General features: G+C 43.3%; 1 protein-coding gene across 19 annotated transcripts in view; it reads right to left on the bottom strand.

The window, feature by feature from the left end:
* The window catches only part of ARHGEF3 (Rho guanine nucleotide exchange factor 3), a 331638-nt gene that overhangs the window by 27444 nt on the left and 282526 nt on the right, over positions 1 to 21668 (bottom strand). For 17 of the 19 annotated variants that reach the window (XM_081524828.1, XM_081524827.1, XM_081524824.1 and 14 more), the window contains one exon: positions 15328 to 15435. In XM_081524828.1, coding sequence (XP_081380954.1) covers positions 15328 to 15435 — 108 coding nt within the window. Of the gene's footprint in view, positions 1 to 15327; positions 15436 to 16323; positions 16447 to 21668 lie in introns of those variants that run through there. The other 2 variants (XM_081524842.1, XM_081524836.1) reach the window with 2 other exon arrangements.

The raw sequence follows: 21668 nt of genomic DNA, 5'->3' as shown, positions 1-21668 counted from the left end.
TGCAAACACCTCCTCTAGGGAGCCTGTACCAACATTCTCCCATCCTTTCCCAGAACCGTTTGGACATATCTCAGATATAGTGATGATCATGCTTCATGATACTTACGGTCATCTGCTCTGAACTAGAAACTTCTGAGGGTAGGAACTGATTTTGCATGTGAGATATGAGTCATCATCACTGAGACCTTCTAAGGCAGCTTTCAAATATTTTGAGATTCAACAATAAAATTTAAGAAAGTACATTTTAAGAGAACTATCCATAACATTGTTGAGTACATTAGAATTCATCCGCTTCTCAGGTGGCACTATGGTAGAGAACCTGCCTGTCAATGCAGGAGACATGGGAGAAGACTTGGGTGTGATCTCTGGGTTGGGAAGATCATCTGGAGGAGGTCCTGGCAACCCACTCCAGAATTCTTGCCTGGAGAATCCTCACGGACAGAGGAGCCTGGCAGGCTACAGTCCTTGGGGTCACAAAGAGCCTGCACACACACATGCACATCTGCTTGACAGAATGTTATCTAGCCATTAAGACAATTTTGAGATAGTTCTGTGGGTTTTTTTTTTTTTTGAGATAGTTTTAACAGCTAAAAATCCCTTCTTTGTAAGTCAAAATAAAATCAGAATTCAAATCTGTACATGAACACTGTTTATAATTGTGAAAAGGTGCACACGAGCAAAGATACAGAAGGAACGCCACACAATTCTACTGTTTTCGTCTGATTACATTATGGGTATTTTTTAACCTAGTTTACAATTTTTCATCAATCAAGAAAAATGAGTAAATGAAAAATTTAAAAAGAGACTGCCAAGGGCTTTAGAGTATGACCACAACTTCCTGGAAGCAGGAAGCTTCAAACAGCAACACAGTTCTGCAGGCTGGCACAGGTGTCTGTGAGCTTCTGGGGTCATGGATGAGCTCATGATCACTGGACCGATCCAGGGCTGACCAAGAAAGCACTTGCTCCAAATACAGTTCACTAACAGTATCTGGCAAATCCTTGGGATCTCTTGAAAACAGGCCCTTATAATAAACAGTGACCAGACAAATGCTCGCAGATTCCTCCAGCACTAAAAATCAATTAGCTACAGGCACGGAAAGGTCAAAACAAGCAAAGTGAGTCATCAAGAGACTCTCTCATCTCAGTTTGTGGTTCTGATGCCAGCTGGGGCGGGAACTGAAGAGCAGAAAGAGAAGAAAACACGAAAAGGAAGATTTAAAACGAAAGACGTTTTCCACTTTCACTCAAGAGCATCAACTGCCTTCTTTGTTACAGTTTCAGTCCCTGACCAACTTCAAAATTCCCCTCTCCACCACCAGGTTGAAAGTATTGTATGCTAACTTTGAATTTTCATATAAAAGTATATAAAATTAAGTACAAATCAGCTCATTTTTCTAAGTCCACTTTCTAGAAGTAACTGCTGTAAGTTTGAGATCTTTCTGAACCTTTTCTATGCATTTGCTAACATTCACAGAAAACACGATGTCTTCTCTTTTCACTCAACAACATGTCTCTCCATGTTATAAGACTCACTCTTAAAAAAAAATTAGAATTTATGGAGGTACAATGCACATCATATGAAATTAACCACTTTTACAGTGAACAGTTCAGTGGACTTTAGTACATTCACAGTGTCATGCAAACACCACCTCTAGTTTGAAAACATTTTCATCACCCAGAAGTCACCCAATCTTTCTTTTAAACTGAGGTACAGTTGGTTTACAATTTTGTATTAGTTTCAGATATACAACATAGTAATTCAAAATGTTATAGATCATACTGCATTTATAGTTATTATAAAATATTGGCTATATTCTCTGTGCTGTACAATGTAGCCCTGAAGCTTATTTTATATAGTTTGTACCTCTTAAGTCATCCATTCTTTTTAATGGCTACAGTGTCAGTGTCCCATAATCTGGATGAACCACATGGATTTAATCGACCTACAACTGAGGGACATTAAAGTCATTTCCAGTGTCTGGCTATTATAAAAATTGACTCAGTGAACATCCTTTAGGTATTTGTGCTGGTATTTCTGTAAGGCAGATTCCTTAAACAGAATTCCTTGGTCCGAGAAGTATCCACTTCTTAACGTTTGATATATACTGCCAAATTGGCTTTCAAATAGTCTGTTCAACTTGATAGTCTCCAGAAAGGCATACGATAGTTCCTTTCCTACACACTTATCAACAAGATATTATTATCAATCTGACGGGGAAAAAATACATCTTAATTTCAGTTTCATGTTCTGAACACAGGCTTCAACATATTTTTATGTTTTTATTGAAAAATTTCCCAGAGTTGGAGATTTTCTACTGTTGCAGTTTTGAGGGAAAAAACAGACAGGTGAGCCATACTAGATGAGTCCTATCTCTAAGAATTCCTGGCTTTGTGTCTCCTTAGAACCCGACTGCTAGGCTAGGGAGCTAAAGGGAAAGGGGCAGGGATGAAGTTCACCACGTAGATCACAGAAAAGTGAAAGTGAAAGTTGCTCAGTCATGTTTGACTCTTTGCGACCCCATGGACTATACCGTCCATGGAAATCTCCAGGCCAGAATACTGGAACAGGTAGCCTTTCCCTTCTCCAGAGGCTCTCCCCAACCCAGGGATCGAACCCAGGTCTCCTGCATTGCAGGTGGATTCTTTACCAGCTGAGCCACAAGGGAAGCCCATAGATCACAGAGGGGCCATTATATACCTGCCCCTGCTTAGCACTTCTCATAAGTTCTCTCCGATCTTCACAAGCACCCTTCAAGGTGGGAGTTTATTCCCATTTTACTTATGAGTAAACCGAGGCTCAGGAAGGCTAAGGTATCTGCTCAGGATACAAAACTAGATCTGTGTGAGTCCAAAACCTGAGCTCTTTCCACTATAGGGGTTGTACCTGCTGTTTGGGCATCCCAGGTGGTGCTAGTGGTAAAGAAACTGCCTGCCAATGCCGGAGACATAAGGGACTTGAGTTCGATCCCTGAGTCGGGAAGATCCCCTAGAGGAGGAAATGGCAACCTACTCCAGTACTCCTACCTGGAGACTCCCATGGACAGAGGAGCCTGCTGGGCTACTATTCATAGTGTTGCAGAGTTGGACATGACTGAAGTGACTTACTATGCATGCACCTGCTGTTTACAGGCAAATCATGCATCGTAAGGAGGTTTTGGTGAGATGGGAACCATCCTTCTCAGAGTTCAAGTTAAGAAGAGGGCACGCATTTGCTCAGTTTTAGGAATAATGACTGAGTGGCTCTTTGATTAAGCAAACTTCTGATTTACACCTTTAATTCAGTTCAGTTCAGTCGCTCAGTTGTGTCTGACTCTTTGTGACCCCGTGGACTGCAACACACCAGGCTTCCCTGTCCATCACCAACTCCCAGAGCTTGCTCAAACTCATGTCCATCAAGTCAGTGATGCCGTCCAACCATCTCATCCTCTGTCATCCCCTGTTCCTCCTGCCTTCACTCTTCCCCAGTATCATGATTTTTTCCAGTGAGTTAGTTCTTTGCATCAGGTGGCCACAGTGTTGGAGCTTCAGCTTCAGCTTCAGCATCAGTCCTTACAATGAATATTCAGAACTGATTTCCTTTAGGGTTGACTGGTTTGATCTCCTTGCTGTCCAAGGGATTCTCAAGAGTCTTCTCCAACACCACAGTTCAAAAGCATCAATTCTTCGGTGCTCAGCTTTCTTTATGGTCCAACTCTCACATCCATACACGACTACTGGAAAAACCATAGCCTTGACTCGACGGACCTTTGTTGGCAAAGTAATGTCTCTGCTTTTTAGTATGCTGTCTAGGTTGGCCATAGCTTTTCTTACAAAGAGCAAGTGTCTTTTAATTTCATGGCTGCAGTCACCATCTGCAGTGATTTTGGAGCCCCCCAAAATTAAGTCTGTTACTGTTTCCATTGTTTCCCCATCTATTTGCCATGAAGTGATAGGACCAGATGCCATGATCTTTGTTTTTGAATGTTGAGTTTTAAGCCAGCTCTTTGACTTTCATCAAGAGGCTCTTCAGTTCCTGTTCACTTTCTGCCATAAGGGTGGTGTCATCTGCATATATATGAGATTATTGATATTTCTCCCAGGAATCTTGATTTCAGCTAGTGCTTCATCCAGTCCAGCATTTCGCATGGTGTACTCTGCAAAGAAGTTAACCAAACAGGGTGACAATATACAGCCTTGACGTACTTCTTCCCCAATTTAGAACCAGTCTGTTGTTCCATGTCCAGTTCGAACTGTTGCTTCTTGACGTGCACAGAGATTTCTCATGAGGCAGGTAAGGTGGTCTGGTATTCCCATCTCTTTAAGAATTTTCCACAGTTTGTTGTGATCCACACAGTCAAAGGCTTTGGCATAGTCAATAAAGCAGGAGTAGATGTTTCTCTGGCACTCTCTTGCTTTTTCGATGATCCAACAGATGTTGCCAATTTGATCTCTGGTTCCTCTGTCCTTTCTAAATCCAGCTTGAACATCTGGAAGTTCTCGGTCCACGTATTGTTGAAGCCTCGCTTGGAGAATTTTGAGCATTACTTGGCTAGTGTGTGAGATGAGCGCAATTGTGCAGTAATTGAATTAGGATGGACTAAAACAAACATTTTGTCTTTTTAAAACTCCACTTCAAAGGGGGAAGGATGCTGAAAGAAAGAATCCCAAGGAAATAAAGAATGCCAGACAGGTGTGTGGTCAGCGGCTGACTGGCCCTGGAGGCAGCTCACAGCCAACCAGCCCCAAGCCATGCTCATGGGTGGGGCTGACCACACCCTCAGCAGTCACTAGCACAGCTCAGCACCGTTAGATGAAAGGACTGGAGTTAGGGGAGAACAAGGTGACTGCTGCTTGGGGGAAAAACCCAAAGAGGAGGCTGCCTTGAGAGAGGAGTACAGCCACATGCCTTCTAGTGCCCCACCACTGCCCACCCCTGCCCTGGCTCTTGTGTCACCGTGTGCTCTGTGATATCACTTACTCATCTGATTCTGATGTGTCTGTTTCCTCCCAGTAGAAGGTAAGCTCCTTGAAGGCCAAGGATCTCCATCTGTTCTATTCACTAATGGATTCTTCTGCACTGGCCCATGGTAGGTCCTCAACAATTTTGCTTAATGAGGAAATGTCATTGCTTGCATGTGAGGGGGGCTTTAATCTCCTCCTCTGTCCAGGAGGTGAGGGTTCTTACCCATGTTTATAGATGAGGGAACTTGAGGCTCAGAGAGGGTGATGCTTTGCTGAAGGTCATGTGGCTGATGAATGGTGCTCCAGAATTTAAACCAGGTCAACAGTGAGCTCAGGATGACAACCCACATCTAGTCTATTTGAGTCCAGCTCCCACCCTACCTTACAATTTTTAGCCAATATCCTACCCTGCTTCCTCTAGGGTAAGATTTAAGCATGATGGGATGTGTGTGCCCAAACAGATGAGGGTCAGGCTACTTCTCAGCCTGCGGCAGAGACTCCCCACCTTGCCACCACTAACGTCTTGGGCCAGAACAGCCTTTGTTGTGAGGGGCTGTCCTGGGTAGCACAGGATGTTTAATATGACCCTCACCTCTAACCACTAGATGCCAGGAGTACAGACTGACCAGGAGAGGCTCACTTCAAAGTAAGGGACTCAGACCTGGGAGGGACTGAATACAAAAGAGAAACATGCATGGCGATATCCCTCGTTGTGGGTAATCTGGGCCTGGAATGAAAAATGTTCCAGGACAAGCAAGAGTTTCCATAAGGGAAACTGGCCCAGCAAATCAGTCCAAAACCCAAAGCTCATAACTACTGGCAGCTACAATAACAATGGCCATAGCAGGCGCAGATACTGCAGATTTAGGAAATGGGTGCTCATGTTTATGCCTGGGCTGGGTATATGGAAAAGATGCTGGAGGTGGGGAAAAAGTGGCCGCCTTTACACGTGTCAGAGGAAATGTAGACCTGGCATGTTAGGCATGCTGGAACAGATTTGGTTTGTTAATGCTCCCTGTTCAGTAGGGCACTCCCTCGTCCATTTCCCAAAACAGAAGGTCTCTATGGCCAAAGATAACCCACTCCAATAAAGAGTTGGAGCCAGGGAAATCCTCTACACTGACCATTGCTATTTTGTAGCTGACGGCTTACTGTGAAATGGATTGGAGGTTAGGGTGGGACTGTAAGAGGAAAACATGTGTCTGTGTTGCTACTACAATGGATTAAACCAGAAAGTACAGTGGTGGTGGTGGGGAATGGGGAAATATTCTCAGTGTCCTGGAGGAGACTCTTACAAAATTTGATTAGAGTAATTAACTTAAATTGAGAAATAACATTTATTAGCTATGAAGCCGCTATCACATTTGCCTCTCATTCTGATTCTGACAGAACTTCCCTGGTAGCTCAGACGGTAAAGTGTCTGCTTACAATTCGGGAGATCAGAGTTCGATCCCTGGGTCGGGAAGATCCTCTGGAGAAGGAAATGGCAACCTACTCTAGTACTCTTGCCTGGAAAATCCCATGGACAGAGGAGCCTGGTAGGCTACAGTCCATGGGGTTGCAAAGAGTCAGACATGACTGAGCAACTTCACATACATCATATACTAATCCTGACAGAGGCATTGGACAGGTTCTCATATTTTGCCCCCTTTTAACAGATAAGAAATCCAAGTACCAGAGGATTAAGTGACTGGCACAGGTATATGTTGGAAGAGAACTGAGTCTAGCCTTTCAACTACGAAACTCCAAAACATGGGTTAAGAGCACAGGCTGTGGAGTAAAACAGACCTGGCTTCAAGTCACTTCAATGGCTGAGGGACCTTGGAAATCTCTTTGGATTTCAGTTTCTTTACCTGTGAATTGTTTTAGTCACTCAGTTGTATCTGACTCTTTTGCGATCCCTTGGACTGTAGCCTGCCAGCTCCTTCCTCTGTCCATGGGATTTTCTAGGCAAGAATACTGGAGTGGGTTGCCATTTCCTTCTCCAGGGGATCTTCCTGACCCAGGGATTGAACCGCATCTCCTGCATTGGAGGCAGATTATCTGTAAAAGGGAAGAGACATAGTAAAAAACGCCTCACAAAGGAGCAGTGAAGATTTGATAAGATAAAGCGTATCAAGGGTTTGGCCAAGTGCCTGGTAGGTGATCAATAGGAAAAGGGCATGACCTATCACTGTTACTACACCACTGACTGCTCTGCTGCCATTAGTACTTGTTTATATGACTTCATTTATCAGCAAACAGCAGACAAATGTCTAAACTACTTGGACCAAATACCTCTACATGGGACCTCCACTAAGGTAACTTTTAGGAGGAGAAAACACTATAAAAGCAAACGATGTGGAAAAAGCCTAAAATACCTGACAATAGGGATTAGTTCAATAAATTACAGTGTAATCACACAATGGAATATTGCACGGTTGTTAAAAGCATTCTTCTGTGCTCATTTTGGCAGCTCATTTACTAAGGGCAGAGCCCTGCAGAGAAGGGCCCCTACAAGGATGACATGCAAATCTGTGAAGCATTCTTCCTGAGCGAATACTGTTTTATTTTCTTTGTATCTATATGAGACGATGGATGTTAATGTTGTGGTAATCATTTCACAATACATACAAATCAAATTATGCTGTATACTTTAAACTTACACAGTATAGCCGTATGTCAAGTTATATGCCAATAAAACTTGGAAAAACCATTCTTTTTTAGAAATGCTTAATGAAAATAGGAAAGTCTCACAAGTAGAGTTAAGGAAGAGAAGAAAGATCCCTATTTAAAATACAAAATGATAATAGGGGTTGCCCTTGAATGGTGGGACTATGGATGATTTTTATTTTATTTATTTGTTTTTATTTTTGGCTACGGTGGGTCTGCTGCTTGGGCTTTTCTCCAGCTGTGGCACGTGGGGGCTCTCTCGAGTTGCTGTGTGAGGGCATCTCGCGGTGGCTTCTCTTGTTGTGGAACACGGGCTCTAGGGCTCAGCAGTTGTGGCTCCCGGGCTTAACTGCTCTGAGGCATATGGGATCCTTCCAGATCAGGGATTGAACCCATGTCTCCTGCATTGGCAGGCGGATTTTTTTTTTTTTTTTAACCACTGAGCCACCAGGGAAGCCCTGACTATGAAGGATTTTTATTTTCATTTTCACACTTCTCTATGTTTATTTTCCAGATTTTCCATAATAAAGAGATAGTAACGAAGGGAAAACACAATCAGCAGACAAATGTGCAAGACCATGAACACTGAGTCAGAAGTGGTGCTACAAACATAATAATCACTCTATGGAACCCAGTTCAGATTAATGGACATTAAAAACATGGTAAGCGGCACTAGACCAATTCACAATCAATAAATGTCTAACCTGAAAGATCTAGTATGAGGACAACCCTTTTTTTTAGTTGGGAGACATTCTGAGTAGAAGTGAATGAGAGCTGCAGAAAATATTTGTTTCAGGTGTGGAGAAAATATCATACACTTTGCTTAGTGCCAGCCAGGAATTAGGAAGTCTTCCAGAGCCTTGGGGAAGCAGCCTGACCATCTTCACTGGGCACCATAAAAAAAATGCCTGCTGCATGATAACGCTAATGGTAAAATATTCCACAGGCTGAAATGGAATGATGACTCGCACTACCACATAAGCAAACAAAGCATAAGGAACCGCAATGAGATAGGATGTTCCAGACTGCAAGTCTGGCTATTACTTTTAGATACTGGCAAACTGGAGGCTTTATTAGGACCAAATTGACTTTTTAAAAGCCTACCACAGCAGAGGCATTGCCAAACTCTACAGAATCCAGCTCCAGCATGACTGGCTGCATGACCTTGGGCACATGCAGGTTTTTTCCCTATAAAGTCCTGATGAAATCTACCCTGCAGAGTTGAGAATGAGGCTATGAATATAAAGGACCTTGCACAGAACTTGGCTTGCTGTAAATACTGAACTAATGAAAGATGTTAGGATGAAATTTAAAATGACAAGCTTTAAATTGCAATAGTCAACTATTACAATAGTCAAACTATTATTCCAAGAACATCAGAAACTCAGGAGTTCCCTTTAACATGGAATACAAGTTAGTCCTCAGCTACATTCTTACCTTCCAGACAGGCGGTTTGGTTTCTGGCTTTCTTCTCACACTTCTTCCTCAAAACTCAAATGTCCTTTCTCCCCTTTACCCTCATCATCTCTGAGCCATTTCAGACCCAACACAAGCCCATGCACCGTTGCTCAAAGAGAGACAGAAATATGACTATGAGTTTAGAATTAATATGTGAGAATATGGAGAAGCAATTCTGTCCAAGACAGATGTACATCAAAAGTAGAGGCTTGATGCTCAGTGTCACTAATTATCAAAGAAATGCAAATCAAAACTACCATGAGGTATCACCTCTCACTAGTCAGAATGGCCATCATCAAATTGTCTACAAACAATAAATGCTGGAGAGAGTGTAGAGAAAAGGGAACCCATCTACACCACTAGTGGGAACTAAAAAGAGAACTACTGTATGATCCAGCAATCCCACTCCTGGGCAAACTCTCCGAGAAAACCCAAATTCGAAAAGATTCATTTGCCCCAATGTTCACTGCAGCACTATTTACAATAGCCAAGACATGGAAGCAACCTAAATGTCCATCAACAAAGGAATGAATAAAGAAGATGTGGAATACAATGGAATATTACTCAGCCATAAAAAGAATAAAATAATGCCATTTGCAACAACGTGCATGGATTTAAATCAGAGAGAGAGCGAAAAATATCATATGATATCACTTATATGTGGAATCTTAAAAAAATGATACAAATGAACTTATTTACAAAATAGAAACAGACTTATAGAGTTCAAAAACAAACTTATGGTTCCAAAGGGAAATGTGAGGGTAGGGGGCAGGGATAAATTAGGAGTTAGGGATCAACATATACATACTACTACATATAAAATAATCAATAAGGATTTACTATATAGCACAGGAGACTCTACTCAACATTCTGTAATAACCTACATGGGAAAAGAATCTGAAAAAGAACGGATATATGTATATGTATGACTGAATCACTTTGCTGTACACCTGAAACTAACACAGAATTGTAAATCATCTATACTCCTATATAAAAATTGAAAAAAAATTGGAGGTCTAACAGTGATATCAGATGGCTTATATTTGTGATTATCTATAAGGGCAGAAAAATGCAAACTACTGAAATGTTCAACAATAGAAGGGTGATTCAATAAACGTATATCCTTTTGACAAAACACTATATGAACCCATTATCTCTTAAAACTAGAGATAATGAAAAATGTTTAATGACAAGAAAGAAGGTCCTTATACCGTGAGTTATTTTATATTGTTAAGACAAAAGCAAGTTAAAAATAATACGATTATAATTTTGTTTTTAAAAAGTCCAAACACAAGTATATATTAATAGTAAAAGAAAAGATTGCCCGAGTATATACCAAAATGTTAATAAAAGTTTTTTGGTGATGGGAAGATGAGATTACAAGAACTTTTATTCCCTTTTCTGACTACGATGTTATATAATCAGAAAAGAAAGCAAAATAGAAGGCACTTTAAAAAATAGAAATGTCATTAAAAAATTCAACATAAGTACTTAATGATATAAAATATTTACAACATAAATATCCATTAATAGGAGACTGGTTATATAAAATAAATCACATCATATTGGAATAATATATGCTTAGTCAATTAAGATCATATTTTCTAACTGTGATATAACATTTCCCTTAAGCCATAATAAAACTTTCATCTAGCTAAATGACAAAGGGAGGTGGAAAAGGAGAGATGAACGAGAAACAGCAGGTAAAATGCATGAAAAGACAAAAACAAAAGAAAATCCAATACAAAAAGCGTTAAAAGAAATAAATAGAAATATTTAACTTTAGTAAAAGGTACAAAACCTTCATGAGATGAAGAGGAGCCTCTATATACCTAACTGTGCAGCTTGGAAATATGTGAAGCAAAGATCAATAGAGATGCAAAAGAAACTGGTCATCCACAGTCCCTGGGGATGGCAGGGGGAGGTATAAATCCAAAGGTAAACAGATAACACAAAGATAAGGCTGGCAGACTGTGAGTAACCCCAAATTAGGCTCAGAGTGTTTAAGTTTCATAGGCAGACCTAGAATAAACACTGAAAGGAAATTATAAAATATTAACAGGGGTTGTTTGGGAGTGGAATCTTTCTCTTTCCTCTTTTCTGTATTTTTCCATAATGAACACACACTTTTTTAAGGGAAAAGAAATACAGTTCAAAGAGAACAGAGGGTTCAGTTGCCGTGTAGGGAACACAGCATCCCATAGCATGCCCTGGACTCAGCCCAAATGAGCCCACCAGCTGCGCAGCTGTGACCGGGGAGGCAGCCGCGGCGAGCGTCGGACGGGCCAAGGCAGCTCGCCTCCCGCCTTCCTCACTCCACACGAGGAGTGAGAGGACACAAGCCCCTTCCGGCGCCGGGCAGTCCAGGGAGGGGGTTTACAGGCTCAGGGGGATCTGGATATCTGTGGTCCAGTCGACCAGCAGCGCTAACCTCCCCGGTCAGAAGCAGACGGAGCGCCATGCAGTCGGCGCTCCCTCTCCGACCTCCACAAATGCCGCCTTTGTGCTGGGGCCCAAGACCCTGGTCCAGAGGGGCATGGGGGTAGGGAGGAGGCCACAGAGAACAAGTCCTGCAGTGTCTTCCTGAACTGCGGCTCCAAGGACCACTTACATTTGTGACTCAGCCCTTAACCTTTTTGGAAGAGGCCGCCAGCCCCGAGCTCTCCTGACACCCTCCTGGGAAGCCAGAGGAAGGCCTGCTCAGTGTTCTGTTGTTCAGTCGCTCAGTCGCGTCCGACTCTTTGCGACCCCGTGGACTGCAGCACACCTGGCTTTCCTGTCTATCACCATCTCCTGGAGTTTATCCAAACTCATGTCCATTGAGTCAGTGATGCCATCCAACCATCTCATCCCCTGCCGCCCTCTTCTCCTTCTGCCTTCAATCTTTCCCAGCATCAGGGTCTAAGTGTTCTACTATCAATTAAAGCACTGGGTTTGGGCCTAAGTCATCTCTCCTCTTATGATAAAAGGAATGCACCCTGAGAGGCCAAATGGGTCTCTCTAAAGGCCAGGAGCCAGGGCCAAGGATACTGCCACAGAGAAGCAAGCTGCTCCATTCCAGTACTGTGCCGTTTCGGGAAGTTAGAGAAAAAGAACACACACATATGGGTAAGGAATGAATGACTGCTGAGAGGTCTGGAGCCGCCCTGTGGCTTCTTTTTCTGTTTCTCCCGTTTTAGAAGGGGCATCAGGACCACCAGAGGCAAAATGAGGAAGGCAGTGAAGTTGGCACACTGAGTACTCCCTTTAGGGCCCCCTCCCCCATCCTCCCCGCTCCTCAGGCTCCGTTAACACCTATCCCGCTCTAGCTGGGGAAGGAAGCAATAAAGCCAAGAGGCAATTATTGGGATGCTAGGACTGGAAGTAATTCAGCAGAATTTGCACTGCACGTGCCAAGGTGACTTACAGGGAGATAGGTGGGGGCAAGATGGCACACTCCCAGCTTTGCAGATCATCTTGCAAATGAGGCTGTCTAACTCTGCATACAACCTCAGGGGCATATTTACATTTATTGACCCCCACCAAAGACACACTCACAACATAAAGACATTGTTCAAGTTCTCTCTGTGTTTGTGGACATAACCATTATGAATAATTATTCTGTTTCTGTCTGGTTGTTTCTGCCCAATAAACAGAACCTGAGATTAGCTCTTTATCCTGGTATTTTAAACAAGTAAGTTAAAAATTATTTTGCCAAAAAAATTCTTTGAGGTTTTAGAAACCAATATCACATGTCAGATCCAGCCCCTCAAGTCTGGCCTCAGTCTGTTGGATTTCAGACATGGCCTGATTTCTCCTTGCCCCAGTTCTCTAGGTCAGGGCAAATCTGCAAGGTGATTCAATATTCCCTGCAGTGTTCCCTGCGTGGGATCTGTATAGGGTAGAAACAAGAGAAAAAAATTAAAAGGTTTCCTGGGGAGCCAAAGGAAAGATTTTGAAGGAATGACAATGGGAGATGCACTTTGTGTCGGGGCTGGGCTGCGGTGAGGAGGCATGGACAGCGCTCTCCCTGGAACCATGAGCACAAATGTGGAGCCTGCAGGCCAGGCAAGCTGATCACACTGAGTGAAGAGGCCAGGTGTTGGGAGGATAGCTGGGAGAAGTGGGGACATCTGTAGGTGAATGTTGATTGGGTACTTAGGTACGGCTCATAAGTGCCATGTGAGAACACAGGCCCAGCATTGCTAGGCGTTCCAATTCCTCAAAAGAAGCCAGAAGTGCAGATTGTTACAAGGACTCTCTTGATTTCTAAATGTGAGCTCAAAACAACGTGCAGCCAAACAAAACACAACTGAGGGCCAGATGTGACTAGAAGGCAACCCTATCTAGGATGTAAGTGACATGAGGGCAGGGAATAGAGCCCGCCTAAACACTTGTGGAGTGAGCAAGGCCCTTCCTGGGGCACAGGGTGGACTGTACTCGGAGAGACAAGGGGAAGAGATGGCGGGCAACATGGAGACTGTAATCAAGGGAGGAAGTCCTACGGTGACCTCGAGCCATCACCACTGAGATGGAAAGGAAAGGGTGAAATGGCAATCGACAGGCTGAAGAATTTTTGAAAAGCAGAACTCAGCGAAAGACCAGATGTGCAGGGCTAGGGCGGTGATGAATCTTCCAGGGGAAGCCTGTGATGAGCTTGGCCAGAGGGCTGAGAGACTGGTCACCAGGGAGAGAAGGTAAACACATTTTTCTTCATGAGCTTCAGAGCCCTTCATCTGGCTCCCCAGGATGACCTTATTTTTCCTCCTCTGTTCTCCCACAAAGGGGATCAGGGGATAGCCAGGAGCCCAGAGGTTCCAGCTCAGAGCCAAGCCTATAGCTAATGAGATGAGGTATTCATTCAGGAGGACTATTAGCAGAGCTAACAGAGGACTGTGCAGGGCAGGGGATGAGCACTGAGGGGTGGATAGGAAAGAGGGGGAAGAGCCTGGGCTGCCTGGTGTGGCAGCAAGGACAGGAGCGGGTGAGGAAGACTTCAAACAGCTCTCAAATCATTGGTGTTCATAGCTTGGGACATGCCTTGGGTGCTGGCCCACAACTTTCTTAGTGACTCAGAAAGTCAGGATAAAAAATATTGCTAAGTAGAAGTATTCAGGACATGTAAGGAACTGGCGGACTCAAGTCTACTCAGCTGAACAAAGTGAGCCTTTTCATAACATGAAAGGGATTTTTATCATACTGGGTGCCCAAGGCCTTTGGGGAAAGGAAAAAAAAAATCTCAATTTTCACTTTAAAAGATAAACTTTATCAGGAGTTTATGAACAAGAACTACAACCACCTGTTAACCAAAGAATTTTTACAGTAGCTAGTATTTACACCTTAGCTAGTTAGGAAGTCAGTGATTACGAACCATGGGCCAAGGAACCATGCTAGGTCCTTTACATGTACCACCTTGTAAGTCTTTACAGTGATTCTCTAGAGGAGCCGGCAGCACCATCCCCAGTGTATCCACGTGGAATAATAGCAAGACCTAGAGAGGTGTGAAGTTACTTGCTCGAAGGGACAAACTCTTTGGGGGACAGAACCACAGCCAGAAGTGAGACACTTGTACTCCCAGGCCCTTGTCCTCAGTCAGGGAGCAACAAACATTTTCTGTAACGGGTCCAACAGTAAATATTTTTGGTGTTGTGGGTGATATGGTTGCTGTCACAACTACTCGACTCTGCCTTTGTAGGGCCACGGCAGCTACAGACAGACAACACGTTGACATTCAGGCACCCCCGTGTGCCAGCTCAACTTCAGCTACAGACACTGCAATTTCAAATCATCTTCATGGGTTATGAAATATTCCTCTTTGGATTGCTTTGCCACAGCCAATTTAAAAAGCAAAAATCATTCTTAGCTCCAGGGCCATAAGAAATGAGTCTGTGGGCTGAGTTTCTTCTCACAAGCTGCTAGGCTCTAAGCCACTCGTCAAAGCCACTAGGCTCTCTTGCCCTCCATCCAAGGTCAGGTGCTGGTTTGCTTGGAGGCCCATAGATATTTTAGGACCAAATGGATACCTATGAAAGTACATCTGGATGGGGTCTCTGAAACAGAACTGTGAGGAAAGACCCAACAGAGATGATGCCTCCAGTTACACCTTGAAGGACTCTGTCTGACACCAACTTTAAAACATCTCTTTCTCTTCCAGTCTGCTCACTTGCTCTCTTCTACTCAAATAATAAGCATTGATTCAGGTCAGACTGAAACCAGCGGAGGTTCTGGCTAGGTCAGAGGTGTCTCCTCCCACACAATAGGGTTTTTTGCAAATGTGAGCCCATTGTGTCCTTACCTGCAGGGTTTGGCTGAAGCGCTTTAACGGCGTGGCCTTCACAGGTGGGATGAGGTTGGCGAGGGATGTGACTCTGGAAAGAGGTTTGACTCGTTTATTACTAGGCTCCTAGGGTTAAAAAAAAAAAAAAAGGAAATTGTCAAGGTCAATTCCAAAGAGAATGTAACTCCACCACACAGTCATGTCTCACTCCATGAGCTGCTGCCTGCACACCACTCTGTAGAATGGAAATGGTACCTGTCTCACTCCTGCTGTGTGAAGGTGACTGGTGAGCCAGGGAAGGGTAAATAGTCGGGGTGGTGGGGTGGTGAGGGGGGTGCGGTCAACAGAGGCAGTCTCTAAGCAGACAGCAAATAGGCAAATTCCTTCACCCCAACAGTGTCTGCTGGCTTTTAAATCAGAGGCTCCCACTTAGGAGAATCACTCTCTCCAACCCTTCCTGCAGACAAAAGCTGCCTCCAATTTCCCATCCAATGACCTTGTCAGGCGGTTGTCTTTTGATGCTTCTGGTTTCATCTTTTTAAAAAACCTTTTCTCTACCTTGCCTGAAGCCACTGTCCAAATTTCTAATATGCAATGGCTTTTCTAAAGCACCAAAGATTCTTTCTTTTAGTATACCAAATTAAAAAAAAAAACATTTTAAAGAAGTTATTCTATTACTAGGCTGTTAAGAAAGCCTCTTTGTACCTATAGTATATTTGAAATGCACGTATTAATACTTATAAATAACAACTAGACAGCAAAAAGAAAATATACAGAGAGAAAACCCTACCATGAGCACTAGTTTTTAGACTATACCTAGCCACAAGTTATGAAAATTATCACCACATAAAACATGCACAAATCTGCAAGTTACCCCAAACCAAGCTGAGTTGGTAGGGTAGGGGAGCCTACCTAAAGCAATGACTCTGCAGATTAGAGTTACATAAATAAAAACAAGAGGCTGTGGAAAAGAGAGGGATGACAGACAAAACACTTGACAAAGAGAACAGTTACCCTCGTCTTCCTAAGCTCCACCTGACCTGCAGGAGATGCTGGACAGCACATGAAGACGCCAAATTTTGATGGAAAAAGCCACACTTGCCAGTGGTTTTGGCGAAACTCAACCATTTCCAGAGGGAGCCTCAAGGCGCTCATCTTTCTTTTTCAGCCATTGCCTTCAAAGTTTTGAGAATTAAGATTCTCCAGAATATCCCTGCAAGGTGTTTTGAACATAGTAGGTGCTGGGAAAAATCTTGCTTGAATCTGGAGTTCTGCCCAGACACTCTCATGTCATTTTATGCCCTTGCTAGCCTTAGAAAACAGAAGATTCCTCTGAAACAGACCCAACCTTTCTGGCAAATAGAAAAAATCTAAAGGCTGTTTAAAAAGCACAAAACAATTCCACGATGTGGCCAGGAGTGACTTCATGGTTTCTCGAAGCAAATACTTTTCCAAGACGGAGAATGCATCCAGGCTGCTGGGGACCTCTCCAGCCTCTTGGCATGCTGAGCTGAACAGACAGAAGGCAACTCTCCGAACACCAGGAAGGCTTTAGTTCCAAAATGCAAAGGATGAATCTCTCAACATGAGAGATATCACATTATAATTATGTAAATGCTGAAGACAAAGATCCGATTGCCCCTCTGTTTCCAGGTGACATTGCCCTTCAAGGATGCTCCCTGTCCAGTGCCTGACTCCTGAGTATCTGTGCCCAGAGGAGGATTTTTAAAATATTTTTTACGTCAGAGCTGCACCACCAGCAGGCTTACTGAATAGACACACACACACACACACAGACACACGCACGCACGCACGCACGCACGCACAGCCTCTTGAGCACCCCCTGAATTTTTCTAAATGACTCCTGTTTTGGCTGGAAATACCAGAGTTTTGATATACCACCTTTGGTGGCACAAGCTGCATTGCAGCAAGTGAGAAGAAGAGGGCTTCCCTAGGGGAGCAGGATTGGTCTCATATACTCCTGCCATGCGCTCAGAGCCCGTTGACTCCCAGGTCTCTGTTTTATTAATGGCTAAAGCTCCTGGGTCACAGGTTCCCTATCAAATTGGGGAGGTTGAAAGGCAAATGCCGACTGGGTTATCTAGCTTTAAAAAGGGAGCAGGGAGCCTTGCATGCTTGGCAGGATGAGGGAAGATTTGGCTTGTGTCACTTGCTGTGTCATTTCTCTATGCTCTGCTGACTCTGCTGCCCATTTTACATGAGCCAGTCAGTGGTGTGTTCTTCTGCTGCTGTAAGATGAATGCACAGTGCAAATGTCAGCCCCTCTGCAGGCTGTGCCCAGTGTTGCTACAAGAGATTGTAATTAAAACTCCTTTCCTAAGGCTTCACCCATTTGGAAGTAAACTCTGGGCTGCTCTCTGGCAGTGTGACATTCCCAAGCAATGAACAATCGAAACAGAAACCATTGCTGCACGATGTACTTGATCCAGCAAAGTGGGCAGGTGCAATTTCAAACCAGAACATTTACAGGTTATTAGATCTATGGAGAAGGCTTTATGCCTGACCCACATGAGTGAAGTATGAATTATGGTGTTCTCCTTGAGGGCTTCAGTGAGAATAGGAGATTAAAAACATTCTTGGCCTAATTTGATTTTTCTTTTCCATTTACTCAGTATGTCTCCAGCTACATTTTACTGCTGTCTAAAAAGAGGCCTCAGGGAAAATCTTTCCAGATTCCAGTTAAATAACTGTACTGAGAACCAGCAAATACAATTCCAGGGATGCTTTTAGGCTTTATAGAGAGATGACAGAGCACAACCTGCAGAAGCTCCCTAATCCAAAAACTCAGCTGCCAGACCAAGCTGGGCAAGGTCACTGCTAAAACCACTCTCAAGTGCAGACAATACCCTCACCCTGCAATTTTAAGACAGAACAGGAGGGCATCTCACTAAAGAGGTTAAAAAAAAAAAAAAACAGAAAAATGCAGTGTGGACAGTATTTCTTGAATAACAGTCTTGTTGCACGTTTTCCGTATCTCACAGCTTTTTTTTTCTTGTCTTATTGCACTGGCTAGGACTATCTGTATATTGTTGATTACAAGCTGAGAGAGTGGGTACTATAGTCTAATTCCTAATTATAAAGTAATTATTATGAAGGTTTCATCATTAAGTATTGTATTTGCTAAGCACATGGAAGAGATACCCTTTATCAAGTAAGACAGTTCCTTTCCATGCTAAGTTTGCTGTGAATTTTTATCATGAATGAGTACTGACTTTTATCAAATATTTTCTCTTCATCTTTCTAGAGGACAAGGAAGGGGGCAAAAAGAAGGAAGATGTGGGAAGAAGGGAAGGAAAGGATGAAGACAGACATACAGGTCATATTTTTTCATAAAGGAATTATTTCAGCAATTTTAAAAGTCTCTTGTGCTTGAATTACAAACAAAAGAGAATAAAGCACTGCATGTAATTTTATTTTTAATGTGAGATTTCATTAACTATATTTTAAGAATCCTTCCCTAGCAGATACAGTTTTTGCCCTTTCCTCATTTTTCCCTCTAAGAGGTAAAAACCAAAGCACAATAATGTGCAATGTAAGAAAATGCCTATCATATCAATATAATTTGGCACTATTTTTATTCCTCGAAAAAAAGGTTCCATTGTAACAGACACAGCATTTAGGAAACCACTCATTCTCCCTACACCTCATTTTTGCAGGCAGAGTTGGGTTGGAGAACAGTGGAAGGGTCTTCCACATCACCTCTAGCTTCCCTGACACTCTAGTTTTACTAAGCCACAAGCATGGCCCAGGAGGGGCCAGATATGCAGTCTTTAGTGTAGAACTGATCACTCTACTGCAGGACAACACTGCTCTTGGATGCTCTACATCTGGCCAGGAGCTAGGGAGAGGTGAGAAACGACTGTGCTAGCAGGTGCTTCTGTCCATGAGTTGATGGAGTAATTTTTTTTTTTTTAATGTCTTTAAAACGTTTAGAAACACCAGGAATCCTTTCTGGGGCTCCATCTGTGAGACAGGAGATGTGCTGGGAACCGCACACCCAGGCGTCATGTGTCACCCACCCTGAACCCTCTAGGAGGCTTTCATCATCCTCATGTTTTAAATAGGAAGTCTTGATCTGTGAGTGATGGAGAAACTCTAGCAGTATTAACTAAGAATAATGAGTGCTTAGTCATTGCAGGGACTCTTCTCTATGCTTTACAGATAATTAGTAATTTATTTCTCCTAACATCTCTGCCAAAGTGAAAGTCACTCAGTTATGTCCGACTCTTTGAGACCCCATGGACTGTCCATGGAATTCTCCAGACCAGAATACTAGAGTGGGCAGCCTTTCCCTTCTCCAGGGGATCTTCCCAACCCAGGTCTCCTGCATGGCAGGCGGATTATTTACCAGCTGAGTCACAACGGAAGCCCAAGAACACTAGAGTGGGTAGCCTATCCCTTCTCCAGGGGATCTTCCTGACCCAGAAATCGAACTGGGGTCTCCTGCATTGCAGGTGGATTCTTTACCAACTGAGCTATTAGGGAAGCCCAACATCTCTGCAAGGTAGCCACTACTGTGATCATCATTTTAAAGACAGGGAAAGCTAAAAAAAGATGGCTAGGATTTAAATGTAGGCAGGCTGGCTCCAGAGCCCATGCCCTACTTCAGAGTTTGGTGATGTTTTTCAGTGAGGGGACAGATGGCTAAATGTTTTAGACTTTGAGGGCTGTCTAACCTCTGTCACAACTATTCATCTCTACCATCAGCCATAAACAGTATGTAAATAAGTTAATGTGGCTGTGTTCCATTAAGCTTTCATTTACAGACACTAAAATTCAAATTTCATATAATTTTCACATGTCACAAAGTATTATTCTTCTGCTTTTTTCAACCATTAAAAAATAGAGAAACTGTTCTTGAGGGCCTGAGGTCCCCTTTTTTCCCCCTGTCCATTAGAAAAAGTAACATGAGTTTTGTTGGAGATTCTCCAATTTTCAATCAAGTATTTTGCTCAGTAGAGGACACTACAGAAGATTCTAGAAAATTAATTTCCAAAATACTGTTTTCCAACAATATTTTTAGTACATCAGGCAACATTTACAATGTTTTGATCCTGAGTTCTACTTCCAAATACTACTGAGTTAAAAATAAGGGTTAGAAATCTGATTTTTTTTTAAATCTGATTTTTTTTAAGATGGGGGGGCAATACTATGTCATGCCACTGAAACAAATAGCTTAAGGGCCATTGAAAGTGGACTGTATTTGGTTCAGGGGCCATAGCTGGCTGACCACTGCCCTGTACCACTGCTGGCTTCATATGGGTCATGTCCTGGGCCAGTGGTCCTCAGCCTCAGCCTCCTGCTGAGACATACCCAGAGATGACACTCTCAAGCAGAGCGTCTCTCACAGGCACACTCAGATAGTCTTCAGGCTCTGCCAGACAGCACAGGCTCGATTTGTACCCCTTGCTTGCAGGTGGGGACTCAGGGTCCTCTCCTGGTAAGCAGAGGGTATCTCTGACTCGCCTATTATGTGAGTGAACACTATCTTACTACATTTTATTCTCTTAGCTTTCCAAACAAATTATCCTGAACATAACACAAACTTTCCTGGACCATTAATACCATAAATGCTGCTGCTGCTAAGTCGCTTCAGTCGTGTCCGACTCTGTGCGACCCCATAGACGGCAGCCCACCAGGCTCCTTCGTCTCTGGGATTCTCCAGGCAAGCATATTGGAATGGGTTGCCATTTCCTTCTCCAGTGCATGAAAGTGAAAAGTGAAAGTGAAGTCGCTCAGTCGTGTCCGACTCCTAGCGACCCCATGGACTGCAGCCTACCAGGCCCCTCCGTCCATGGAGTTTCCCAGGCTCCGTCCATGGAGTACTGGAGTGGGGTGCCATTGCCTTCTCCAATACCATAAATAAGGGACATAAAATGTTACGATGCTTGGGATCTGCTTCAAAGTGATATGGGGCCGGGGAAAGGGTCTGTGTGGGAAATGGCATGGATTCCAGGTTTTGTTGTAGAGTTCAGTCACTCAGTTTTGTCTGACTTTGTGTGGCAACTGGCAAATCTAGGGGCCAACCCTAGACTGGCGAAGGACATAGTATGCACAGTCCTGCCTATGGTACCTGGTCAAAATGCCCCATAATATAAAGATTTACTTCAATGGACAGAAAACAGTTTTGCAGATGTACTAGTGAATGCTGACCTGGAGCAGACAGGTGCCATCTGGGATTTTTACTTTACTTGTTAGTGAGGGTCTGTCTAGTGAGAAAGCATACTGAGGAGGCAGACATCATCTAGAATTGGACGTTAAGTAGAAGAAACCTGGTAAAATGGAAAAAAAAAAAAAATCCCACTACCGAATTTAAATAATTCTCAACTGCTATAGGC

The sequence above is a fragment of the Giraffa tippelskirchi genome, chromosome 9 (assembly GCF_054371585.1).
Source record: "Giraffa tippelskirchi isolate mGirTip1 chromosome 9, T2T-mGirTip1v1.2.pri, whole genome shotgun sequence".
NCBI classification, from domain to species: Eukaryota; Metazoa; Chordata; class Mammalia; order Artiodactyla; family Giraffidae; genus Giraffa; species Giraffa tippelskirchi.
This window is presented reverse-complemented; position numbering and strand designations above follow the sequence as displayed.